Raw genomic sequence first — 22711 nt, 5'->3', positions numbered from 1 at the left:
TTCTTTTTAGATTTAGCTGAAGCCGCCTCTGGGTTTTGGATTTTCTCACAATGTTGAAGACCCCTTGGTGGACTTGATCAGGCTATGTTTTCTGTTATTTTGTCAGATTTTTGTCTCTATTTTCAGGGTCAATTCTCTGTTTTCTCTTAATTTTACTTATCACAATCTCATGTAAAATAAGCAATACTCTTAAAGTCAGTTGGTCCAAGTTATAACACAGTTATTTGGTAGTGCATTTCTTTTAGACAATACATGGACATAAAAAAAATCCCACCTGCACTTTCTCAATAATATTGAAATGGTTATTTTTAACCTTTTTTAGCTGGACCAAATCACTACTTTACTTTAAAATTCATGAATTAAGATTGTTCACAGTGTAATTTTATCCCACCTCTTGCTTAGTTTTGAGGCATAAAACATAAAGAAATAAATTTGGAAGGGGTATAAAAAAGATTGGCAATTCAGTAACACACTGTCCACACTAGGGACTATATTCGGACAACGAAAATCAACAATGAAAATCAAGGGACGATAACTGTGTACTCGGACCAATTGACCACATTTGAAAGTGGCGGGACAAACTAATCTCCATTGAAATGAGATGTGCTAATGCTTATTTATTCCACAGTATATGGAACAAAAATTCAGATCATATGGAATATAAGTTGTTTGGTATTAATATAAGTGCTTTTGATTTTACTTAGTCAATTTTGGGCCGATTTGCCAAAAAATAGTTGTGTGGGAATCTCTGTGTAGTGATATCGGACATATGTTTCTTTTTTCAACAAGTGACTGACAAGCTTAATCATTTGTGTGGATTTAAAAAGTAGATGACCATATGATGAATGTGTAAAATCTTAAGTGGTATTATATGTATACAAAGTATTAAATTATCAAAGAATTTATTGTGTGAAAAAAGGAGACAAATCACAAAATGATTTTTAGGGTATACTACTTTAATTTTCTGTTTGATTTTTTTTTTACAATTTTGATATGAATAAAAAGGACACATCTTGCTGTACTTGTATAGCTGTTTACTTTGTTATGATTTGTCAGCCCTGATAGAAGAGAAGGGGGCATTACGTGTTACTCATGTCCATCTGTATGTCCGAGCTTAAGTCTAGTTAAATATGAAATTTTTCAACAAATCATGACAATTGACTTCCAATTTAAACTATAGATTCTATCAAAACTTCTAAAATTAACATAAAATGAAAACAGGCACTCAAAAGAATAGTTGTATGTATATAGATGAGTAAAGTTATGTTTTGCTTTAATAAAAAAAACATTTATGAAAAATGCCGTTTTAGGTGATATGGTTCCAACTGAAATAAGAATAATGGCTGACAAAAGATCTATTGATTTGTACCTCAAATTACTTGAGTCAGGCTCTGAGAAAAAGAGAGACATACGTTTAGTAGTTGTTGGGAAAAAAGGTGCAGGAAAGACATCATTGATTAGAAGATTGTTTGGTGAAGACATTACAGATGTTAACAGTACAAATGGAATAGAAATTCACACAATAAAATGCAAAGCAATGTCTGACGATGGTATATGGAATAAATTAGATGGTATGAAGTAGAAGCTTAAACACAAATGTTTCTCTTTTTCATAAGAAAGTATTTATGATATTTTCGATTTCTAGTATACATAACTTATTATTCAGTAATATTATTTGGTTTATTAGGTTACGATCTATCAGTTTCCAGTTTTCAAAGCATATGTCTTACAAGATCCAATTCAAAGATACATTTCAATGAATCCAGGTCAAGAATTTTCATAAATAGTTCACCCAGTCAGAAACTTTGTAAAGAGATATTTATGGTACAAGTGCATTTCTAATACAATAGACATAGTAACAGTATCCGAAAAGGGGAACACAATAACTAAAGATTGGTTTGATTTTGTCAAATTATGACCCCAAAAGTTCATTGTTACATTATTGTTACAATAAAATTGAGAATGGAAATGGTGAATGTGCCCAATAGACAACAACCCAACCAAACAGCAGAACACAGCCAACGGCCACCAATGGGTCTCCAACACAGCGAGAAACTCCCGCACCCGAAGGCGGGCTTCAGCTGGCCTCTAAACAAAATGTGTACTAGTTCAATGAAAATGGATGTCACACTAAACTCCAAAACATATAAATGAAATAAATTTAAAAAAAAATACAAGAGGCTCCTGACTTGAGACAGGCACAAACATGCAGTGGGGTTAAACATGTTTATGAGATCTACCACATTTGCATCAATATGCATGCGACACATGGTTTGACCTCAGTGCATGTGCTCATCATGTTCAGTTACTTCATTCCCTTTCACAGGTAACACCTGCCTGATTTAAATTTTAATTAAAAAGATGATGATCATTGTTTTTATCTTTGGTATGATATCACACAGAAAAGAGGAATAACATTATAACACTATTTCATATACTTTTAAATATGGTACATTGTATATACACGTATAAATCAAATCTGAAAGTTCCATATCAATACAGTTTATGAAGATGTGGTAGCTAATGCTGTTTTGACATGTGAAGACATGGATACAAAATGTGTCATGTTTGCCCATGAGACAGCTTTCCAACAAAGACCAAAGGATGAGGGTGTTAATAAACTCATCATAGATACCAGGACTAAATTTAGTATATATGCCAGACGTGCGCCTCGTCTACAAAAGACTCACCAGTGACGCTCGAATTACAATTAAACAATTACAATTCACTGTTTGCATTCAAATTATTTGTCAACCACATCATCTCATGATGAATCTTAATGCACGCTTTTTTTTGTCGAGCCTGCAACTTTTGTTGCAGAAAGCTCGACATAGGGATAGTGATCCGGCGGCGGCGCTGGCGGTGTTAGCTCACTTCTTAAAAGCTTTATATTTTAGAAGGTTACGAACTTGCCGTCAGTCACATGTCCAATGTCCTTGACCTCATTTTCATGGTTCAGTGACTACTTGAAAAAAAAGTTAAGATTTTTTGTAATGTTAAATTCTCTCTTATTATAAGTAATTGGATAACTATATTTGGTATGTGCGTACCTTGCAAGGTCCCCATGCCTGTCAGACAGTTTTCATTTGACCTCGACCTCATTTCATGGATCATCGAACAAGGTTAAGTTTTGGTGGTCAAGTCCATATCTCAGACACTATATTAAAGCAATAGGTCTAGTATATTCTGTGTATGGAAGGACTGTAAGGTGTACATGTCCAACTGACAGGTGTCATCTAACCTTGACCTCATTTTCATGGTTCAGTGGTTATAGTTATTTTTTTGTGTTTTGGTCTGTTTTTCTTATACTATATGCAATAGGTCTACTATAATTGGTGTATGGAATGATTGTAAGGTGTACATGTCTAGCTGACAGGTGCCATCTGACCTTGACCTCATTTTCATGGTTCAGTGGTCAAAGTTAAGTTTTTTAGTTTTGGTCTATTTTTCTAATACTTTATGCATTAGGTCAATTATATTTGGTGTATGGAAATATTTTATGATCTATATGTTGTTTACACAGGTTTTATTTGACCTTGACCTCATTTCACGGTCCATTGCTCATTTTTAAGTGTTTGTGTTTTGGTCTGTTTTTCTTTATTTATAAGCAATAAGTCAACTATATTTCTTGTATTGAAGAATTGTTAGCTGTACATGTCTGCCTGGCATGGTTTATCTGACCTTGACCTCATTTTCATGGTTCATTGATCAATGTATCATTTTCTTGGTTAATGTTGAATTTATATGACAGTTGTAATAAAGCTTTATATTTAGGTCTATCAAGATAGTATCAAGGATTAGTAAAGAAGGCGAGACATTTCAGTGTGTGCACTCTTGTTTTGGATTTATTTTGATGAATATCTTAACTTTATTTAGCATCATAATGGTAATATGGTATGTGTAGAATATGCATCTAGTTTTCATCAAATCTGTTATATCAATATTACAACCAACTAAAGAAACTCCCTGTTCAATTGTGATTACTGTTCATGTGTATTTTTGTAGAACTAGCTAAGGGTTGAAATACAAAAAAATGATGGACAACATTTATTTTGTAACTGTTTCTTGCTTATTTTTTTATGGGATCTTAGTTAATATTTCTTTAATATTATTATAATTTTCTAATGATAGGAACTAATAAAAAAACTGAAATTCATGCAAGACTCTTGAAACAATACAAAGATACAATTGAAGCATCAGTGGAAGAAGGAGCACATGAAGCTGTCAAGGAAAACACTGGCATAACCATTCTGTACAAGCGTATTGAGGAATCAAAAGAATTAGAGACAGTAACCCAGCAGCCTAATGAAAGGAAACATCAAGTAACTACTGAATCTCAAGTTGAACGTTCAGTAACCTCGCAGCAACGAAATCAAGCATTAGAAAAGGCAAAAATGGATATTGAAACCATGCTTAAATCTAATGTTGATTTCCATGACAAAGAGGAGTATGCCACGTTATTGTTATGGGATTTTGCAGGAGATGAAGAATTTTACCACACCCATCAAACTTTTTTGTCCTCAGATGCAATTTATCTTGTTGTAACAAAACTCAATGAAGCTGACGACAAAAATGCACAAGGTAACATTTCATAGAGATAAGATAAGTGAGATTTAAAATATTTTATTTATAATAACTTTTTCTTTACTGAAAAGACAAATTGTTGTCTGGAACTATAGATCCCCATTTATGCTCCAAGTAAAAAAGAAAATATGCGAGGCAATCAGTCAATTAATTGCATTAACTGTTCCAATTTTACCAAATAATGAATGTCTCTTCAGTAATGCTCGATGCCAACATGTTGATGAGCTAAATATAGCTTTTGTTTAAAAGACAGATTTATCCGTCTCACATATGTCATATTTATCAGTGATATTGTTGACCTTATTCAAAACTACCTCTACCATTTCTTTTGGGAAAATATGCGTCATTTTTATCAAATTGGGAAATTTATAATAAACCATGAATTTGACTGGAACTTCAATTTGCTGACCCCCTTTCAAGAGGTAAACCCTCATTTAAAAATAAGACCCCTTATTGTCAGTGATGATACATAAATAGACCCTCAAATCTGCACATATAGTCATTGTATGCATGAAAAATGTTTTAATGAGTGTTTTTCAGTTTGTATTCATGCACAATGACTACTAAGACTGGACTGTTTGGGAAAAAAGTTGTCTTTTAGGGAATAGTTTTACGCCATTATTCAAATTGAGATTCTTTTACAGGGGAAAAAGCCTTTATTCTCCCGTTATTTTAAGGCAAACAATATCCCTATTTATATATCACCCGTCAGTTGTTCTCAATCTTTCATAAGGTAGAAAACCTGGAAAATTCAAATCTTGTACACAAATTTGTTATGCAGTCAGCAGGATTTTGGAAATATATTGATGTCAGTTCTTTTTAACATTTCTATTCTGTAAGTGATTTCAAGTTTGCTTAACGATTTCCAAATGTTCAAGTAGCATTTTAATGGAATAGATATCAGGGGCGGATTCAGGCGGGGGCGTGGAGGACGTCTGCCCCCCTACAATTTGCAAAGCATTGGTTGTCCTCAGCTTAAAAAAAGAATATTTCGATAATTTTACATAAAAAAAATAATTTTGTGTCCCCTAGTTCATGGTTCAGTGACTGTGAATTAATTAGCAATTTTCAATGTTCAAATTTGATGTGCTGTTATATAATTTTTATATTTTGTTATTTATTGATTAAGTTATAAAATGATAGAATTATTTCAATTGTACTCACCCTTGCCATACATATTGCTTAAAAGGGTTTTCTCAACGTTAGATATCTGTGGATTTCGTTTCGTGATTACTCATCGAAATCATGATTTCTTAATAGATTAAATAGTTCAGATTGCACAAAACCAATGAAGTGGTTTTTTTTTAAGTTAAATTGTTTTACATGCTTTGGAATTTTATTTTTATATAACTTAAACTTTTTGTAATCATTGCAATTGTGATGTATACACATTTGTTAATCCTTGTGCTTATGGCACCATTCAAATGCTTTCTAATAATTGTTTTATATATATAATAAATTGAGCAACTTTCTAGATTGTTCAGATACATTAAGACTTGATAAAAATTTCTTAATCTGTCTTACATATGTAGGACTCAAATCTATGGCGGGTTCCAAATCTATGGCAGATTTCTAATCCATGGCAAGTGTGACGTTACGGCCTAACAACTCAAATCTATGGTAGATTTTTGTTTTCCCAAATCTATGGCAGATCTTTGAATTGCGTCACAATTGAATAACGCCATATTACATCGTCTGCCCCGCAAACGTTGACAGAACCTATAGATTTGAACACTATTTCAGATATAGGCATTTCCCTCGACAACAATTTGCAGACAGTCTAAAGCCCTGGTCACAACGAGCCCACGACACATCTATGAAGCGCCACGGCAGGAATTTTGGTCCAATCGTGGGTCATCATCGTCGTACGACTGGCGCACGATATCGCATTTTGAGCATCGTGGCGCTGTCGTGTGTCGTTGGACAAAAATTGGACATGCACTTTTTTTGCTCTACGATTTTTTTGTCGTGTCACTGTCTTGTGGCTGTCGTGAGAGTGTCTTACCACAGCCGTGCGACTGTCGCACGATAAACACATTGTTGTGGGTACCAAAATAAACCATTTTAATATTTAACAATCGAACGACTGTCGTATGACAATCTCACGACTGTTGCAAGACACTCGTGATACAGTCGCACGATTGTCTCACGAATATCAAATTTCGTACGATGCTCACACAACATAGATAGTCTGCCGAACGACAGTTATATGTTCAACGTGCAACATATTTTCGTCCCCGACCCCAGTGACGTCTCCAGTAGTTTCCGAATCTTCATATGCTTCAGCTTATGGTAGGGGGTCTTTCTTTTCGGGGGCATCTGGTTTAAATTCGCGGAACATTTATAATATAAACTAATACGAAAAACGTCGTTTACTTGGACCGAACTTATAACACTGAACAATAGTGAAAGCAAATGGCAAATGGCACGCAATAAATCGGGCCTTCTTTATATACCAGTAGGTCGGAGCCAAACGGGCGAGTGACCCACGATTGTTGTGCGACAGGTGTACGACAGTGACACGACAGTAAAACGCGCATTCCTTGACATGAAAACCTGAGAAATAGCCCTAAACAACTCACGATTGTCGTACGACTGTCGCATGACCGACTTGCGACAGACCTACGACAGTACAATTACAATTCTTTTTTTCTGTTGTGTACCCATCGTGGACATGTCGTAGCCGATGTGACCACTCGACATATTTTTTTGACATTTTGCATGCACGACAACTATTTTAACGATCTTCCACGACAAAAAATCGTACGATCTGTTGTGACTGGGTCTTAAAGGAAAATGTGACCTATTATCCGTAAGGCGCACGAAATGTGCTGTACCGGCCAGAGCCCGCGATGAACAACGGGACCGCATTTTTCATCGATTTTTTCGAGAAAGGAATTATAGAAAACATATTACTGTCTACGGCTGGCGAAGTTTATAAAGTGAAAGATAAAATAACCGGATACCAATTTGATTGAAATCTTCATTAAATCAAAAAAAGATGCATTAACGAAGAAAAAGATATTATTTGAAAATTGAAACTGTTCATTTTTATTATTTATCATTTCTGTTTTATAAAATAAAACACCGTCTTGTTTGTTAAGGGACTTACTAGACTAGTTGGTTTAATGAAGGCAGTGGCTATTTGACCGGCACCGGCTAAATAGCAAATTTGCTATTTGACCGGCACCGGCAAAATAGCAAATTTGCTATTTAGCCGGCACTGAATAAAACTGTTCATTGATGTGATTAGTAGAGAGTAGAAAAGCTTAATAATAATTTAAAATCATTTTATCACAATATACAGTACAATAAAAAAAAATAGTATTGAAGATGTTCATAAATAAATAAATAAATAAATTATAACTTATAATTTTAATTCAAAGCATGAAAACACATTTGTATATATACATTACTAAATATATTTTTTTTCTAAAATATTTATTAAAAAGATGTCCAAATCTGTGTAAAATTTATATGGTTTAAATATCCTGCCACGCTATAAAATAGTGTTATGTAAAACTACGTACATCATAAAAAAGACAATATTAAAAGTTTTTCTGCTCCGAATTTCAAATGGACACATGATTTTACATTTGCAATTGTTACAAAACCAATTATTTGCCTTTGGAAGTTGTTTTAGTCTAGCACATGATAATTGTTGCCACTCCAAACAGGAACTATACATTACAATGGCTTTCCTTGAATCTGCATCATGTATGCATATGTAGATAGGGTTCTTTTTCTTCTCTATATATACGCTCTTTATAGCGACATAGAAAATGTGAAATCATGTGTCTTTTGGAAATTTGTAGCAAACATCTTTTAATATTGTCTTTTTTATGATGTACGTGCTTTAAATTAATATTATAAAGTTATAAATTATTTATTTATGAACATCTTCAATATTTTAATTTTGATTGTACCGTCACGATTTATAATGCTTGATATTGTGATTAAATTATTTTAAATTATTATTTAGCTTTTTTATTCTCTACTAATCACATAAATGAACAGTTTTATTCAATGCCGGCTAAATAGCAAATTTGCTATTTTGCCGGTGCCGGTCAAATAGCCACTGCCTTTAATGAATGGGCTGAACAGGTACCATGCAAAGATTAGAAAATGCTATTTTTACAGGGCACATCATTCTAATCTTAAAGTTTGTATATGAATTCATCATTTACGTTTTATTTTTGCCACCACGATGTGGTTGACCATCATGGAATGTTTATTTCACAAATGTTTATAGACATGCTACCATTGTCGTACATGTCCACTTGTTTAAGACAAATCATTGGTCATATAGGGACTGCTTTATTTTCCATTTGCACAACATTTGCAATAGATTTGGAAACCGTGAACATAAATCCGCCATAGATTAGGAAATTACAAAACTTGCCGTAGATTAGGATTGTAAAAATCTGCCATAGATTTGGGATGGCATGACGTCACATTTACCATAGATTAGGAATCTGCCATAGATTTGGAACCCACCATAGATTTGAGTCCTACACATATATTCATGAAAATAGTTCAAGCATGCATATAAAGATTGAGACATTTTCAAAAGTTCTGTGTTTGTCTGGATTAAAAATTTTATGCAGTCAGAAAAATACAGCAGAAATTCAGATTTGTAAGATTCAATTAGAAAAGAGATATCAGGTACTCACATTATTTATAACTGACTGTCCTTAAATGTTCCTTTGATAAAATATATGTTGGTTTCAAATGTTTATTTATCATCTTAATCTAGAAATGCGCCTCACACGCTCACAATTTATTGTGTTATTTTCATATCAGGATTCAGAAAAATTTAGACATTTTTCCTGTATTATTATTAGACAATTTTAAAAAGAATTAAAATATTTTCAGACAAATTGGGACTGTTCTCAGAACTTTTTCCAATGATGGAAGAATGTTTTTAGTTCACCTGACCCAAAGATTCAAGTGAGCTTACTTATCACTTGGCGTCCGTCGTCCGTTGTCGTGGTCGTCCGTAAACTTTTACAAAAATCTTCTCCTCTGCAACTACTGGGCAAATTAAAACCAAATCATCCGTAGGGTATCTAGTTTATAAAATGTATCCGATACCTCCGCCTATCAATCAAGATGGTCGTCATGGTTAAAAATAGAACATGGGTGTAAAATGCAGTTTTTGGCTTATATCTCTGTAACTAATTTGACAGGGTAAAAATGGTCATCAGGTCAAGATCTATCCGCCCTGAAAATAGAATATGGGGGAGGTGGGGTTGATGCAGTTTTGCTTATATCTCTGAAACTAAATCATTTAGAGCAAATCTTGACGAGTATAAAAATGTTAACTATTTTTTTTAAGTCATGTGTGTTATGAAGGTATCTTATTTTTGTTGTGTGTGTTAATTTTTTATTTTTACATGCTCCTGGTTGGGGTTCAGATTTGCAAATATCATTTTCATTATTAATTAGATAATAATCTATTTCAAATCTTCAATCACAATTCAAATTTAGAGCTGTTTTAAGCTTAAATGTTGTGTCCATACTTGCTCAACTGTTCGGGGCTCGACCTCTGCAGGAAAATCCGGTTTGCTGGCACTCGACAGCCTCTTGTTGGTTATTATATTGAATCTTATTATAGATAGAGATAAACTGTAAACAGCAATAATGATCAGCAAATAAAGATCTACAAATGAACCAACATGACCAAAATTGTCAATTGACCGCTAAGGGAGTTATTTCCCTTTATAGTCATTTTTTGTCGAGACTGCGACAAAAGCTTGACATCAGGGATTGTGATCCGGCGGCGGCGTAAGCTAACTTCTTTAAAGCTTGATATTTTAGAAGTTGGAAGACCTGGATGCTTTATACTTCGTATATAGATGCCTCATGTTAAGAAGTTTTCGTCATTCATTGTTCAATGTAATTGACCTCATTTTCATGGTTCAGTGACTACTTGAAAAAAAGTTAAGATTTTTTGTAATGTTAAATTCTCTCTTATTATATGTAATAGGATAACTATATTAGGTATGTGCATACCATGCAAGGTCCTCATGCCCGTCAGACAGTTTTCACTTGACCTCGACCTCATTTCATGGATCAGTGAGCAAGGTTAAGTTTTGGTGGTCAAGTCCATATCTCAGATTCTATAAGCAATATGTGTAGTATATTTGGTGTATGGAAGGACTGTAAGGTCTATATGTCTAGCTGGCAGGTGTCATCTGACCTTGACCTCATTTTTAAATGGTTCAGTGGTCAAGGTTAGGTTTTGGAGTTTTTGTCTTTTATCTAATACTATATGCAATAAGTCAACTTAATTTGGTGTATGGAGATACTTTATGATCTATATGTCGGTCGCTCCGTTTTATTTGACCTTGACCTCATTTTCACAGTTCATTGCTCAGTGTTAAGTTTTTGCATTTTGGTATGTTTTTCTTATACTATAAGCAAAAGGTCAACTTTATTTGTTGTATGGAAGAATTGTTAGCTGTACATGTCTGCATAGCATGGTTCATCTGACCTTGACCTCATTTTCATGGTTCATTGGTCAATTTTAATTTTCCTGGTAAATGTTAAGTTTATTTGACAGTTGTAATAAAGCTTTATATTTAGGACTTTCAACATAATATCAATGACTTGTAAAGAAGGGGAGACATTTCAGTGTGTGAACTCTTCATGCTCTTGTTTAACAATTTTTAGTAAATTTTGTAATCTTTATAAAAATCTTCTCTGAAACTACTGAGACAAATTTAACCAAACATGGCCACAGTCATCATTAGAAGGGATTAGGGTATCTAGTTTGAGAAATGAAAAATGAGAAACCCCGCCTGCCAACCAAGATGGCCAACATAGCTTAAACTCAGGCATTTAGAGCAAATCTGACATATGTAGAAAGGTTCATCAGGTTAAGATATATCTGCCTGAAATTTTCAGACGAATCAGACAACCCGATGTTAGATTGCTGTCCCAGATATGGTCATTTTAAGGAAATTTTGAATATTTTTATAGATAGAGTTAAACTGTAAACAGCAGGAATGTTTAGCAAAATAAGATCTACAAATAAGTCAATACGACCAAAATTGTCAATTGACCCCTTAAGAAGTTGTTGCCCTTTATAGTGAATTTTTAACAATTTTGTTTCCAAATTTTTGTTATCTTCTCCACTTAATCTACCGGGCCAAATAGAATTAAACTTAGCCACAATTTTACTGATTGAAAAATGTATTCGATTACCCTGCCATCCAAGCAACCTCAGGCCTCAAATGGAACAGAGGGATTTATTATGGAAGTCTATGGGAAAATTGTAAAAAAAAACCAACAATTTCAAATGGTCACAACTTTAAAAAAAAAAAACTAGTTTAAATAATGATTAGGGGTCTTCAGTAACTATTGTAAGACTAGTTACTAGTGGGATGAGATGCTTTAATTTAAACCAAACTTGGCCTCAATTATTATTAGGGTATATCATACTATTTCTTATGATTTTAACCTTAGTTTGCATGAATTCCAAAACCACAGTAAATACAGATGAGCGACACAAGCTCTTGACAGCCTCTAGTTAAATAACACCAGTTGTTTTTCCTTTTCTAAAATAATTTCTTTGAATATATATATAAAAAAGAAGATGTGGTATGATTGCCAATGAGACAACTATCCACAAAAGACCAAAACATGCAAAATGACACAAACATTAACTATTATAGGTCACCGTACGGCCTTCAACAATGAGCAAAGCCCATACCGCATATAGTCAGCTATAAAAGGCCCCGATAAGACAATGTAAAACAATTCAAGTATATATATAATTTTAATAATACTGTAAAACACATGGTCAGTATTTTCGTGAAAAGGTGAATAATCTAAATGTCAGTTGTTTACATAAGATTTCCCCTATCCAGACAAATTTGTTAAGCATTGTTTATACGCAAGTTCATTATAAGGTGAAATGTTTTTAATCTGTTAACAGATCAGCCGACACCCTATTTTTCCGATTTTTAGAAGAAAAAAAATGGACTTTTCATGTTTGTTTGTTCCTGCCAGCCCTTACAAATACATTATTCCTGAAATATAGGTAGAAATACATGTGCAGTGGCGTTTTCTAGAAATTAAATGCATTATTTAAGCTTATAGAAAAAAATAGTGGTGTTAAAAAAAAAATGAAAAATCTATATAAATGATCTGTAGTGTTTTTGTTTCAAAACAGATCTTGAAATATTGTTGCTCAAATAGTTTAACGAACACTAATAAAAGCCCATTGTAACAAGTTTGTTTTCATTTTATAGTCACAATACTGTTGATTTTTGATCTCGAATATGAGATGGACACTTCCAAACATGAAAGAAGTCAAGATAAAAATAACAGATATTTATAAACAATTTGAAATTTTCTTCTTTCATAGATTGAAAAAGAATGTTTATCTATTGAATATCAAAAGCTGGATAGCCTGCCAAAGGAAGACATTATATCCGTGTTTGTTCTTTGGAGGCTACTTCATGATCATTTATGAACAGATGGAAAATTATTTTCGTGCGATAGGTTGCAATTTTATTTCAAGTGTTTTGTCATTGAAACCCATCATTCACCTTGTTTCCTGAAAGTTGATCAAAAGCGAGGTCAAGCTGAGTTTTAATCATTCGTGAAATTACCATTTTCTTTTCTTTTTGTACGACTGCAAAAAAAATGTATTTGTATAATGCTATCAAGTCGTCGTTATCATCTGAAGACACATTTGGTTTCCGGACAATAACTTCAGTTTAAGTGAATGGATCTCTATGAAAGAAGGTTCAATACCACAAAAGAAAGGTTGGGATTGATTTTGGTGGTTATGGTACCAACAGTTTAGGAATAAGAAGCCTACAAGGAGCCAAAAACATGCATTTCTGTAGTATCCGGACAGTAACTTGTGCGTAAGTGAATGGATCTCTCTGAAATTGTTCCACAAGATTCCATACAACAACGGAAAGGCTAGGATTGAGTTTGGGGGTAATTGCCCCAAAGGTCCAGGAATTGGGGCAATATAGGGTCCATTAACAAGCATTCTAATGCAACAACGTTTGTAACGTTCATTTTGATTGGATAACGTCACTTTTTTTAGTTCTAGTTTCCAGCCAATGTGTATGGATCTCTCTGAAATTGTACTACAAGGTTCCATACCACAAAGGGAAGGCTGGGATTGCGTTTGGGTAATTGGCCCAAACGTTTAGAAATTATGGGCAAAAAACAAGTATTTTTCCTGAAAAGAAAATAATTTTCAAAATTAAAAAAGAAAATGGGGTTCACAAAAAGTTGGGGGGGTTAAATTTTTTTTTAGGGTTGATATTTTTTATGGGGGAGGGGGGTTTCATAATTACAATTTTTTTTCCCCAAAATTTTTCCATTTTCACATTGATTATTTCTGATTTATATATGAACGCAACAAATACTGATATGGCATGAGATAAACACCAAACAGGATGTGTAAATTATTTTCTCTAATTCTTCGTCAATTTATCCCTTTCTGCACCCGTTGTATAAACAAATTTAATCAACGTGTAATTCGTTTGATCTCAGTTTTTCATTGGTTAAAATCCGATTATGACGTCGATTTTCTTGCTTTCCTCTGAATTTCCTATTGCGACGGCATGAAAAAAGGCGACCATGTCTGATGACGTCACATAGAAAGAACACATCTTTTTGCAGATCAGATCATTCGAAAAGAAGGAATACGTTTGCCTGCATATTGTTTGAAAATCATTAGAGAAACAGATTCTACCACCAAATCTCGTGTAATACGATATTTATCCACTCTCGACAGTTAAATTTTAAATATTTAAAACGCTCGGCGAGCCTTGCGTTTTAAATTTGAAAATCTAACTCTCGAGTGGATAAATATTGTATCACACTCGACGCAGTGGTAGAATCTATATATATATATAACAAATGAACTAAGTATTGTGCAACAGCACAGTATTGCGTAATAGCATAGTATTGAGCAATAACACAGTATTGCACAATAGCAAGAAATCTTCAATTGAAAATAAATACAAATCTTTTAACCAATTCCAATGGGATTGATTTAAAGTCTTTAAATTTTGGGGGTTATAACCTTGTATTACTATTTTGGATATTGGGTCCCATTTTTAAATTGGTCTTCATTGAGGTCCAAAGGGTCCAAAATTAAACTTTGTTTGATTTCATCAAAAACTGAATTATTGCGGCTCTATGATATGCTGATGCTTATTGTGCATTAAGAATTCTTATTTTGGCCTCTCTTTTCAAATTAGTCCATATAAAGGTTTGAAGGGTCCAAAATTAAACTTTGTTTGATTTCAAGTGAAATTAAATAGTTGGTGTTTTTTATATGCTGAATCTAACCATGTTGTTAGATTTTGGATATCAGACCATACTAGGTAAATTAAATGTCCCATTTTAAATTTTAAGATCTTTGACCACATTTATTGAGAAACCTATATTATGTCAAAAATTTGATCACAATCAAAATTCAGACAGTATCAAGATTGAATAGTGTGTCCAAACTTCCCCAACTATTCAGGGTTTCACCTCTGTGGTCTTATCAGTCTGCGTTCGGCGAAGCATTTTATTATCTGTGGTAATATTTTTCTTTTAACAATCTTAGATGACGATGGTTTAAAACAGCTGGGCAATAATGTTCGGAAATAAATTTAAGACATGATGACACCCTTTAAAAAGCATATCAAAAATATTGTTACAAAGCTGAAATACATTTATTATATATATATATGCATATGAGTATCTTGTAGGATTTGAAAAAAAAATCGACCAATCGACCCGTCTTTTTAAAATAAAAAATCCGTAAACCAACAAATCAAAGTTTAAAAAGCATATTTTGTATATAGATGCCTCATGTTATGAAGTTTCCGTCCGTCATATGTCCATTGTCCTTAACCTCATTTTAATGGTTTCGGGACTACTTGAAAAAAAAAGATAAGATTTTTTGTAATTAATGTTAATTTCTTTCGTATTATGAGTAATATGATAACTAAATTTATTATGTGCGTACCATGCAAGGTCTTCATACCCGTCAGACCGTTTTCATCTGACCTCGACCTCATTTCATGGATCAGTGAACACGGTTAAGTTTTCATGGTCAAGTCCATATATCAGATATTATAAGCAATAGGTCTCTATATTTGGTGTATGGAATGATTGTAAGATGTACATGTCCAACTGGCAGGTGTCATCTGATCTTGACCTTATTTTCATGGTTCAGTGGTAAATGTTGTTTTTGTGTTTTAGTCTTTTTTTCTAATATCATATGCAATAGGTCAACTATATTTGGTGTATGTATATATTTTATGATGACAATGTCAGTCTTGCAGGTTTTATTTAACCTTGACCTCATTTTCATGGTTCATTGCTCAGTGTTACGTTTTTGTGTTTGGTCTGTTTTTGTAAAACTAGTAGGTCAACTATATGTGTTGTATGGAATTAGGTTGTAAGGTGCATATGTCTTTCTGGGAGGTATCATCTGACCTTGGCCTCATGTTCATGGTTCATTGGTCAATGTTATGTTTTCATGGTTAAGTTTGTTTCTATACTATGCCCGGTAAGCAATAGGTCAACTATATTTGATGCATAGATTGATTGTAAGCTGTATATGTCTGTCTGACATGGTTCATCTGACCTTGACATCATTTTCATGGTTTATTGGACAATGTTTAGTTTTCCTGGTTAAGTGTTTCTTAGAAACTTTAAGCAATAGGTCAACGACACTTGGTGTATTGAATGATTATAAGGTGTACATGTATTTCCTGTTTGGTTTATCTGACATTGACCTCAATTTCTTGTTTCATGTTAAGTTTGTGTAATACTTGTAGTAAATCTTTGTTTTTAGGACTAACAATATAAAATCAATGGACAGTAAAGAAGGAGAGACATTTCAGAGTGTGCACTCTTGTTTGTTTTAAAGAATGTGTAAACATTAACACTAGTGATTTCAGACCTAAAATATTGCACAAAAAATTCTTAAAATAGTAAACCTATTCTTAATTTTTTTTAAAAATTGCATGATCTTGTTTTAGAATAGTTTAAGAAATACCATATACATGTACTGGTAGTTATTATATAAAATGGTACCATGAATGTGTATTCCTTAAAATAGAAACAGTAAACTTATTACATGTTCTTAAAACATTTTTGTGTTTGTGAAAAGAAAGACAGTTAGTGATGTGTTTTTCGTCATTCCTATATATTAAGACCCACTTACATATTGGTAAAGCTACTTCAGATTTCTCTACTATATAGAACTTGCTATATATCTTCATGAGATTTGAATAAATGGTGATATGAAGTCATTTTAACATTTCTTTGTAGATTTATTCCAATTATGGATGGACTCAATACATTGCTACAGTAGACTGGAACAGGACAACAGTAGTCCTGATGACAGCAAGACAACATCAGATGATCTTGATCCACCAGTAGTTATTATTGGCACTTGGAAAGATGCTGTAACTTCAGATGAAGAAGAGGTTTACATTTTTACCTTTTCATTTTGTTTTAACATGATCTTGTTAGTTTTTCTTTGCTTGATGATTTTTTCCCTAAAGTGTCTCCTTCCACTTTTAAGCGCCTAAATGCTCAGCTTTCTACATGCTCAGCTTTATCGAAAATATTAATTCAATTTCAAAGTATTGCTTACCTTTAGTTTTCGGTTGATCAATTTATAAATAATGAATAAAGTGTAACATATACTATCGAATTCTTGCACTTGTGATTTTCCAACATTCAATAATATAATTTATATGATTATCGTTATCACAATGTATATAAAAAGATGTTTCTTTTAGGGAGTGTGGGGGTTAATGCAAATACTAACATGACTAAGCAAAAAAAAACAATATCTTATTTTATAGATAGAAGATGCATGCAGGAAAAAGCTGTTTACATATACTGAAAAAATGACAAAAGATGAACGCGGACATATAAGGTGTGACTATTTAATTTCTAATACAGAGGATAATAACAATGTATTCCAGCAAATACGACAAGATATTGTGAACTTAGCCAGAACAATGAGAACATGGAACATAGATTATCCCTTAAAATTCATTCAGCTCGAACAAAGACTTCAAGAGAAGAAGAAGGAGTTACCAATTATTTCCTATCAAGAAATAAGGGTTATCTCTTCTGAAACGCCAAACCCATTGATTGACAAGGAACTCATGTTGTATTTGTTATTTCACCATGAAATCAGAGCTCTGGTTTATTTCAAGGATCTTCCAGATTTTATTATTTTAGATACACAATGGTTGTCTGATGCTTTTAAATGTATAATAACAGCAGAGAAATTTCGAGCTCGTAGCATAAAGCATCAAGAAGAATGGAAGGAATTTCTCTGTAAAGGGAAATTACATTGGGAAGTTGTAGAAGATATATTCAAAAAAGAACAAAACATTTTGTACAAACACAAAGATCATGTACTGAATGTCATGGATAAGTTTGATATAATCATACATCCAAATATATCAGAGAGAGACACTGCTGATAACAAACCTTGCTATTATGTACCTTGCATGATTAAAGAAGAACCTGAGTGTGACATATATGAAATGTTTAATGTGACAGAAGGTATCTGTAAAAAATCCACATGGTTATGTTTCATGTTCAGGTTTCTACCACCACCTCTAATAAATCATTTGATTGCTGCACTATCCAGAAAATATGAAGTTGCACAGGTTGCCGCTAAGCAACAGAAAAAGCATATTGCTCTTTTCAGAGGTTCTGCTGTCTTTGAGTTACAGAAGACAAAAAAATTAAGAAAATTGCTTGTAATGAAATGTTCAAATGTTATTCAAATTCAGGTTTGGCAGTTTGGGAAACATATCAAAAAAGGTTTGTACAAATACATTGCTGACTATGTGACCGATGAAATGACAAAGTTAATAAGCACAAGATTTAAGATGTCCAATGTAAAATTTGAGAAAAAGTGGGAATGTGGACTAACAAAACCAGAGTTTGTTACAGGATCGAATAACTTTAGTGAGGAGGAGGATACAATATATTACTGTGAGACCTGTACAACTACACACGAGTTTACAGATGAATGGTCTGATCTACAACATAGAATAACTTATGTAAGTGAAAGATTAGGTATATGGTATACTGGTTTACTGGTTCACCTCTTTTAGTCCTTTCAAAAACTTACCCCATGATAGTCTGTTTTTTCCGGAACTAAAATTACATAGTAACGGTCAACCAACTCGTGATTTTTGGAGGACCTTGAAATGGAGGAGTACTATTCCATTATTTTCAATTTATTTGCAAATAATGGTAAGTCAAATATGAACAGACAACATTTTATAAAAAGTTAAAAATAGAACAAGACAAAGAGGAGATTAGTTTTTATAAGGTTTACGGAATAGTCCTAGTCTGTATATGTATATATATACGTACCGACTCATTGTTATGTATTACATAAATAGATATTTATAACGGTATTGTTATGCGTAAGCACGATTTAAATCAAGATACAAGTTTAAATTAATTATAAACAATTTGCATTCAAGAATTATAGTATTAAGCATGTTTTATGTGTTTAAGAAGTTATCACACAAGTCCAATATCTACCCCCCCCCCCCCCCCCGGCCCCCAACCAAAAAAAACCTCTTGCTAGCTGTAGGCTATATCGGCCATATTGTCAAAAGTTGTGACCACAATCTGGTCATTGTAAGCTCTTTAAGTTAAACTAGCAAGAAAATATTAACCAGGAAACTTCTTATCATTACAAAAAAAAGATTTGAGTTTTTCAAGTTATCACAATTCAAAATGGCACTGTCCATGAAAGAGGATGGATTTGTAATGCTTTCAACAAGTATTGTATGCAGAACACAAATAAATATGTACACATATATCAATTTCATTCGTATAATTGATTACTTTATGAGTGAAGCAATTAAATCAATCCTTCCTCCTTTTTTTTTTTTAGCTCACCTGGCCCGAAGGGCCAAGTGAGCGAATGCCATCACTTGGCGTCCGTTGTCATCCTTCGTCTGTCGTTGTCGTCTGTCGTCGTAAACTATTTCAAGAATCTTCTCCTCTGAAACTACTAGGCCAAATACTTCCAAACTTTAACTGAATGTTCCTTAGGGTATCTAGTTCATTTTTAGCAATGGCAACCATGTTTGTTGATAGATCAAAACTTCGGATACAATTTATAAACTAGATACCCTAAGGAACATTTTTACCACGTCAGATTTGCTCTAAATGCTTTCGTTTTTTGAGATATAAGCCAAAAAATGCAGTTTTTGGCTTATATCTCAAAAACGAAAGCATTTAGAGCAAATCTGACATGGGATAAAAATGTTCATTAGGTCAAGATCTATCAGCCCTGAAATTTTCAGATGAATGAAACAACCCGTTGTTGGGTTGCTGCCACTTAATTGGTAATTTTAAGGAAATTTTGCAGTTTTTGGTCATTATCTTGAATTATTATAGATAAAGATAAACTGTAAACAGCAAAAATTATCAGCAAAGTAAGATCTACAAATAAGTTAATATGACCAAAATTTTCAATTGACCCCTTAAGGGGTTATTGTCCTTTAATGACAATTTTTCACAATTTGTTCATCATATTTGCTAACTTTAAAAAATCTTCTCCTCTAAAACTACTCAACCAAATTCAACCAAACTTCAACTGAATGATCAGTAGGGTGTATAAAATAAAGTTTGTGTTTTATTTTCTATTTCGTCAAAAAACATGGCCGTCATGGCTAAAAATAGAACACAGGGTAAAATGCAGTTTTTGGCTTATATCTCAAAAACTCAAGCATTTAGAGCAAATAAGACGAGAAGTTAAAGTATTTATTTGGTCAAGGTCTACCTGTCCTGAAATTTTCAGCCGAATTGGGTAACTGGTTTTTCAGGTATAATGCCCCTGAATTGATGATTTCAAAGAAATTTTGCAGTTTTTGGTTATTATCTTGAATATTATTATGGATACAGATAAACTGTTAATAGCAAAAATGTTAGGCAAAATAAGATCTACAAATAAGTCAATTTGACCAAAATTGTCAATTGACCCCTTAAGGAGTTATTGCCCTTTAAAGACTTTTTTCATTATTTGTTCATCATGTTGACTCACTTTAAAAATTCTTCTCCTTTGAAACCGCTGTATCAATTTCAGCCAAACTTAGGCTAAATGAGTTTCAGAGTATCTAGTATAAATTTTATATTTTATTTCCTTGTATGTCAAGAAACATAGCTCCTATGGCTAAAATAGAACATAGGAGAAAATGTTTTTTTTTTTTTGCTTTTGAAGAAAATAGGACGATTCAAAGAACATTTAAATAAATTGAAAAGCCAAAATAATCATTGATGATAGATTTAACCCAAAAAATTAAGGTGAGCGATTCAGGCTCTTGAGAGCCTCTTGTTTTTTTAGAAAATGAACTTTCAACAAATTCATATCATCGTTTAATTATCAGGATGGTAACCTTCACTTTCATACATTTTCTTGTACATTTTCAATGTCACAATGCTAATGTCACAGTGAGAGTAAATTTTCAACGACATCACTTACACAGATTGACATCGGGTCAACTGGCATAGCTCATTTAATAAAAAAAGTCTACGATTTGGAAGTATGAATATTGGAACAGCCTAAACAAATCTTGACATTCATGATCAGCTGACATACAGTATATTCATGTGGAGTTGTGTAAGTTGTTTGAAGAGCGTCAAATTAGAATAAGCCTTTTTCTAGATTATCATGGCCTTTTTGATATTTACTTTACAATTCTTTACTTTTATCTTCTTTTCAGTTCACCAACGAGGAAATAAATTTTACAAAGATGGGGATGGTTGCTCTGAATATTCTTACTGATGTTTTATACGACCTTTTAAAACCAGATAAACAACATCTACGTCCAAGGAGTGATTGTGATATAACATACTTGTACAGTGAGCACAGGAGACTAAACAAACATATTCCAACTAATGGATGGGGAGGGGTATGGAACGCTCTTAAAGTTACAGACATAGCTATTGGAGATGATATTGAGCGCATAAGACTAACAAGGAATGATCTACAACACTCAGGGGAATTTGAACTTGGAGATACACGTTTTAATGAGTTGTGTAACATATTAAGTGATCTTTTAAAACGGTTTGATCAATGTAACAAACCAGCAAGGCTTTATACAGATCACCTGAATACAATTTTAACTAAAACCATTTCTGCCGAGGAAGTTGATGAAATATTAGGTAAATATGGTTTATTATTAAACAGTTGAAATTCTTAGCCTTTATAAAAACAAAATGTGTTCACAAAGTTCATTATGATTTTATTCAAACAGTATAAGCGATGCAAACTTAATAACATGTATTTAGAGAACAGTTTGTTTTCAGAAAAATGTTCCATTGCAAGATAATCACTATAGCTTATTTTTCTACTGATCCCAAAAATTGGTTATCTCTGTATTTTTGGAGTAGAATTTAAAACGGTAACTAAAATTATCTGTGCAGTTGTGAGTTGTGATTTATTTTGTTTTCATTTCAGGAATGGATATTGAAGTTGAAATTATTCCAACACAATAGAGAAATAAGCTCATCCGGATGAGTTTTATTGCAAACAGTTATTTAGGCACTTTCTTAGAAATATACATACTACCATCTTATTGGCAGTAGACTGATCAGTTTTGACTAGAAGGCCTTCGTCTTTATATTGAGATGTATTGCTACCAATTATAGTCCGTCTTCAACTGTCTCTTCATAGAGTTATAAAAAGAAATGACCCGGATGAAGAATTCACCAGACCTGATTAAACATGGAGTTCAGGAATATAATGACCAAGATGAAAAAGTCAACCACACTGTCGATTCATAGAGTTTAGGGATGCATAATGGCTGAGAAGAAATTTTGAATTTATAGAGTTTATGAACGTATAATGACTAAGATAAAATAGTGAATTTCACTGTCTATTCATAATGTTATAAAAAGAAATAACCAAGATGAAATAGTGAACCACACTCTCTTCGTACAGTTAAAGAGTGAAATGGTTAAGATGAAATAGTGGACCAAGCTGTCTATTTGTAGAATTAAAGAGAGTAATGGTTAAGATGAAATAGTTGACCAAGATGTATATTCGTTAAGTTATAGAACATAATGGTCTAGATGAAATAGTGTACCAAAG

The 22711-nt window shown here is 33.0% G+C and overlaps 1 protein-coding gene across 1 annotated transcript; it reads left to right on the top strand.

Annotated features, from left to right (window-relative positions):
* The first annotated feature begins 1537 nt into the window (after positions 1-1537).
* On the top strand, positions 1538-22116 carry LOC134701739 (uncharacterized). Its single transcript, XM_063562884.1, has 7 exons — positions 1538-1571; positions 2503-2649; positions 4132-4581; positions 16894-17051; positions 17436-18656; positions 21342-21783; positions 22079-22116. Exons 1-7 carry the CDS (start codon positions 1538-1540, stop codon positions 22114-22116), a joined length of 2490 nt encoding a protein of 829 aa, XP_063418954.1.
* The last annotated feature ends 595 nt before the right edge of the window (positions 22117-22711 follow it).

This window comes from Mytilus trossulus, unplaced genomic scaffold (assembly GCF_036588685.1).
Source record: "Mytilus trossulus isolate FHL-02 unplaced genomic scaffold, PNRI_Mtr1.1.1.hap1 h1tg000262l__unscaffolded, whole genome shotgun sequence".
Classification (NCBI taxonomy): domain Eukaryota; kingdom Metazoa; phylum Mollusca; class Bivalvia; order Mytilida; family Mytilidae; genus Mytilus; species Mytilus trossulus.
This window is presented reverse-complemented; position numbering and strand designations above follow the sequence as displayed.

Excerpts from the sequence above, each read along its gene's own strand:
- LOC134701739 (XM_063562884.1), top strand. The coding sequence starts at position 1,538 with ATGTCTGACGATGGTATATGGAATAAATTAGATG. Across the intron at positions 1,572-2,502 it reads TATATGGAATAAATTAGATG|TTTATGAAGATGTGGTAGCT; the intron begins GTATGAAGTAGA and ends ATATCAATACAG. Across the intron at positions 21,784-22,078 it reads GGAAGTTGATGAAATATTAG|GAATGGATATTGAAGTTGAA; the intron begins GTAAATATGGTT and ends TTTTCATTTCAG.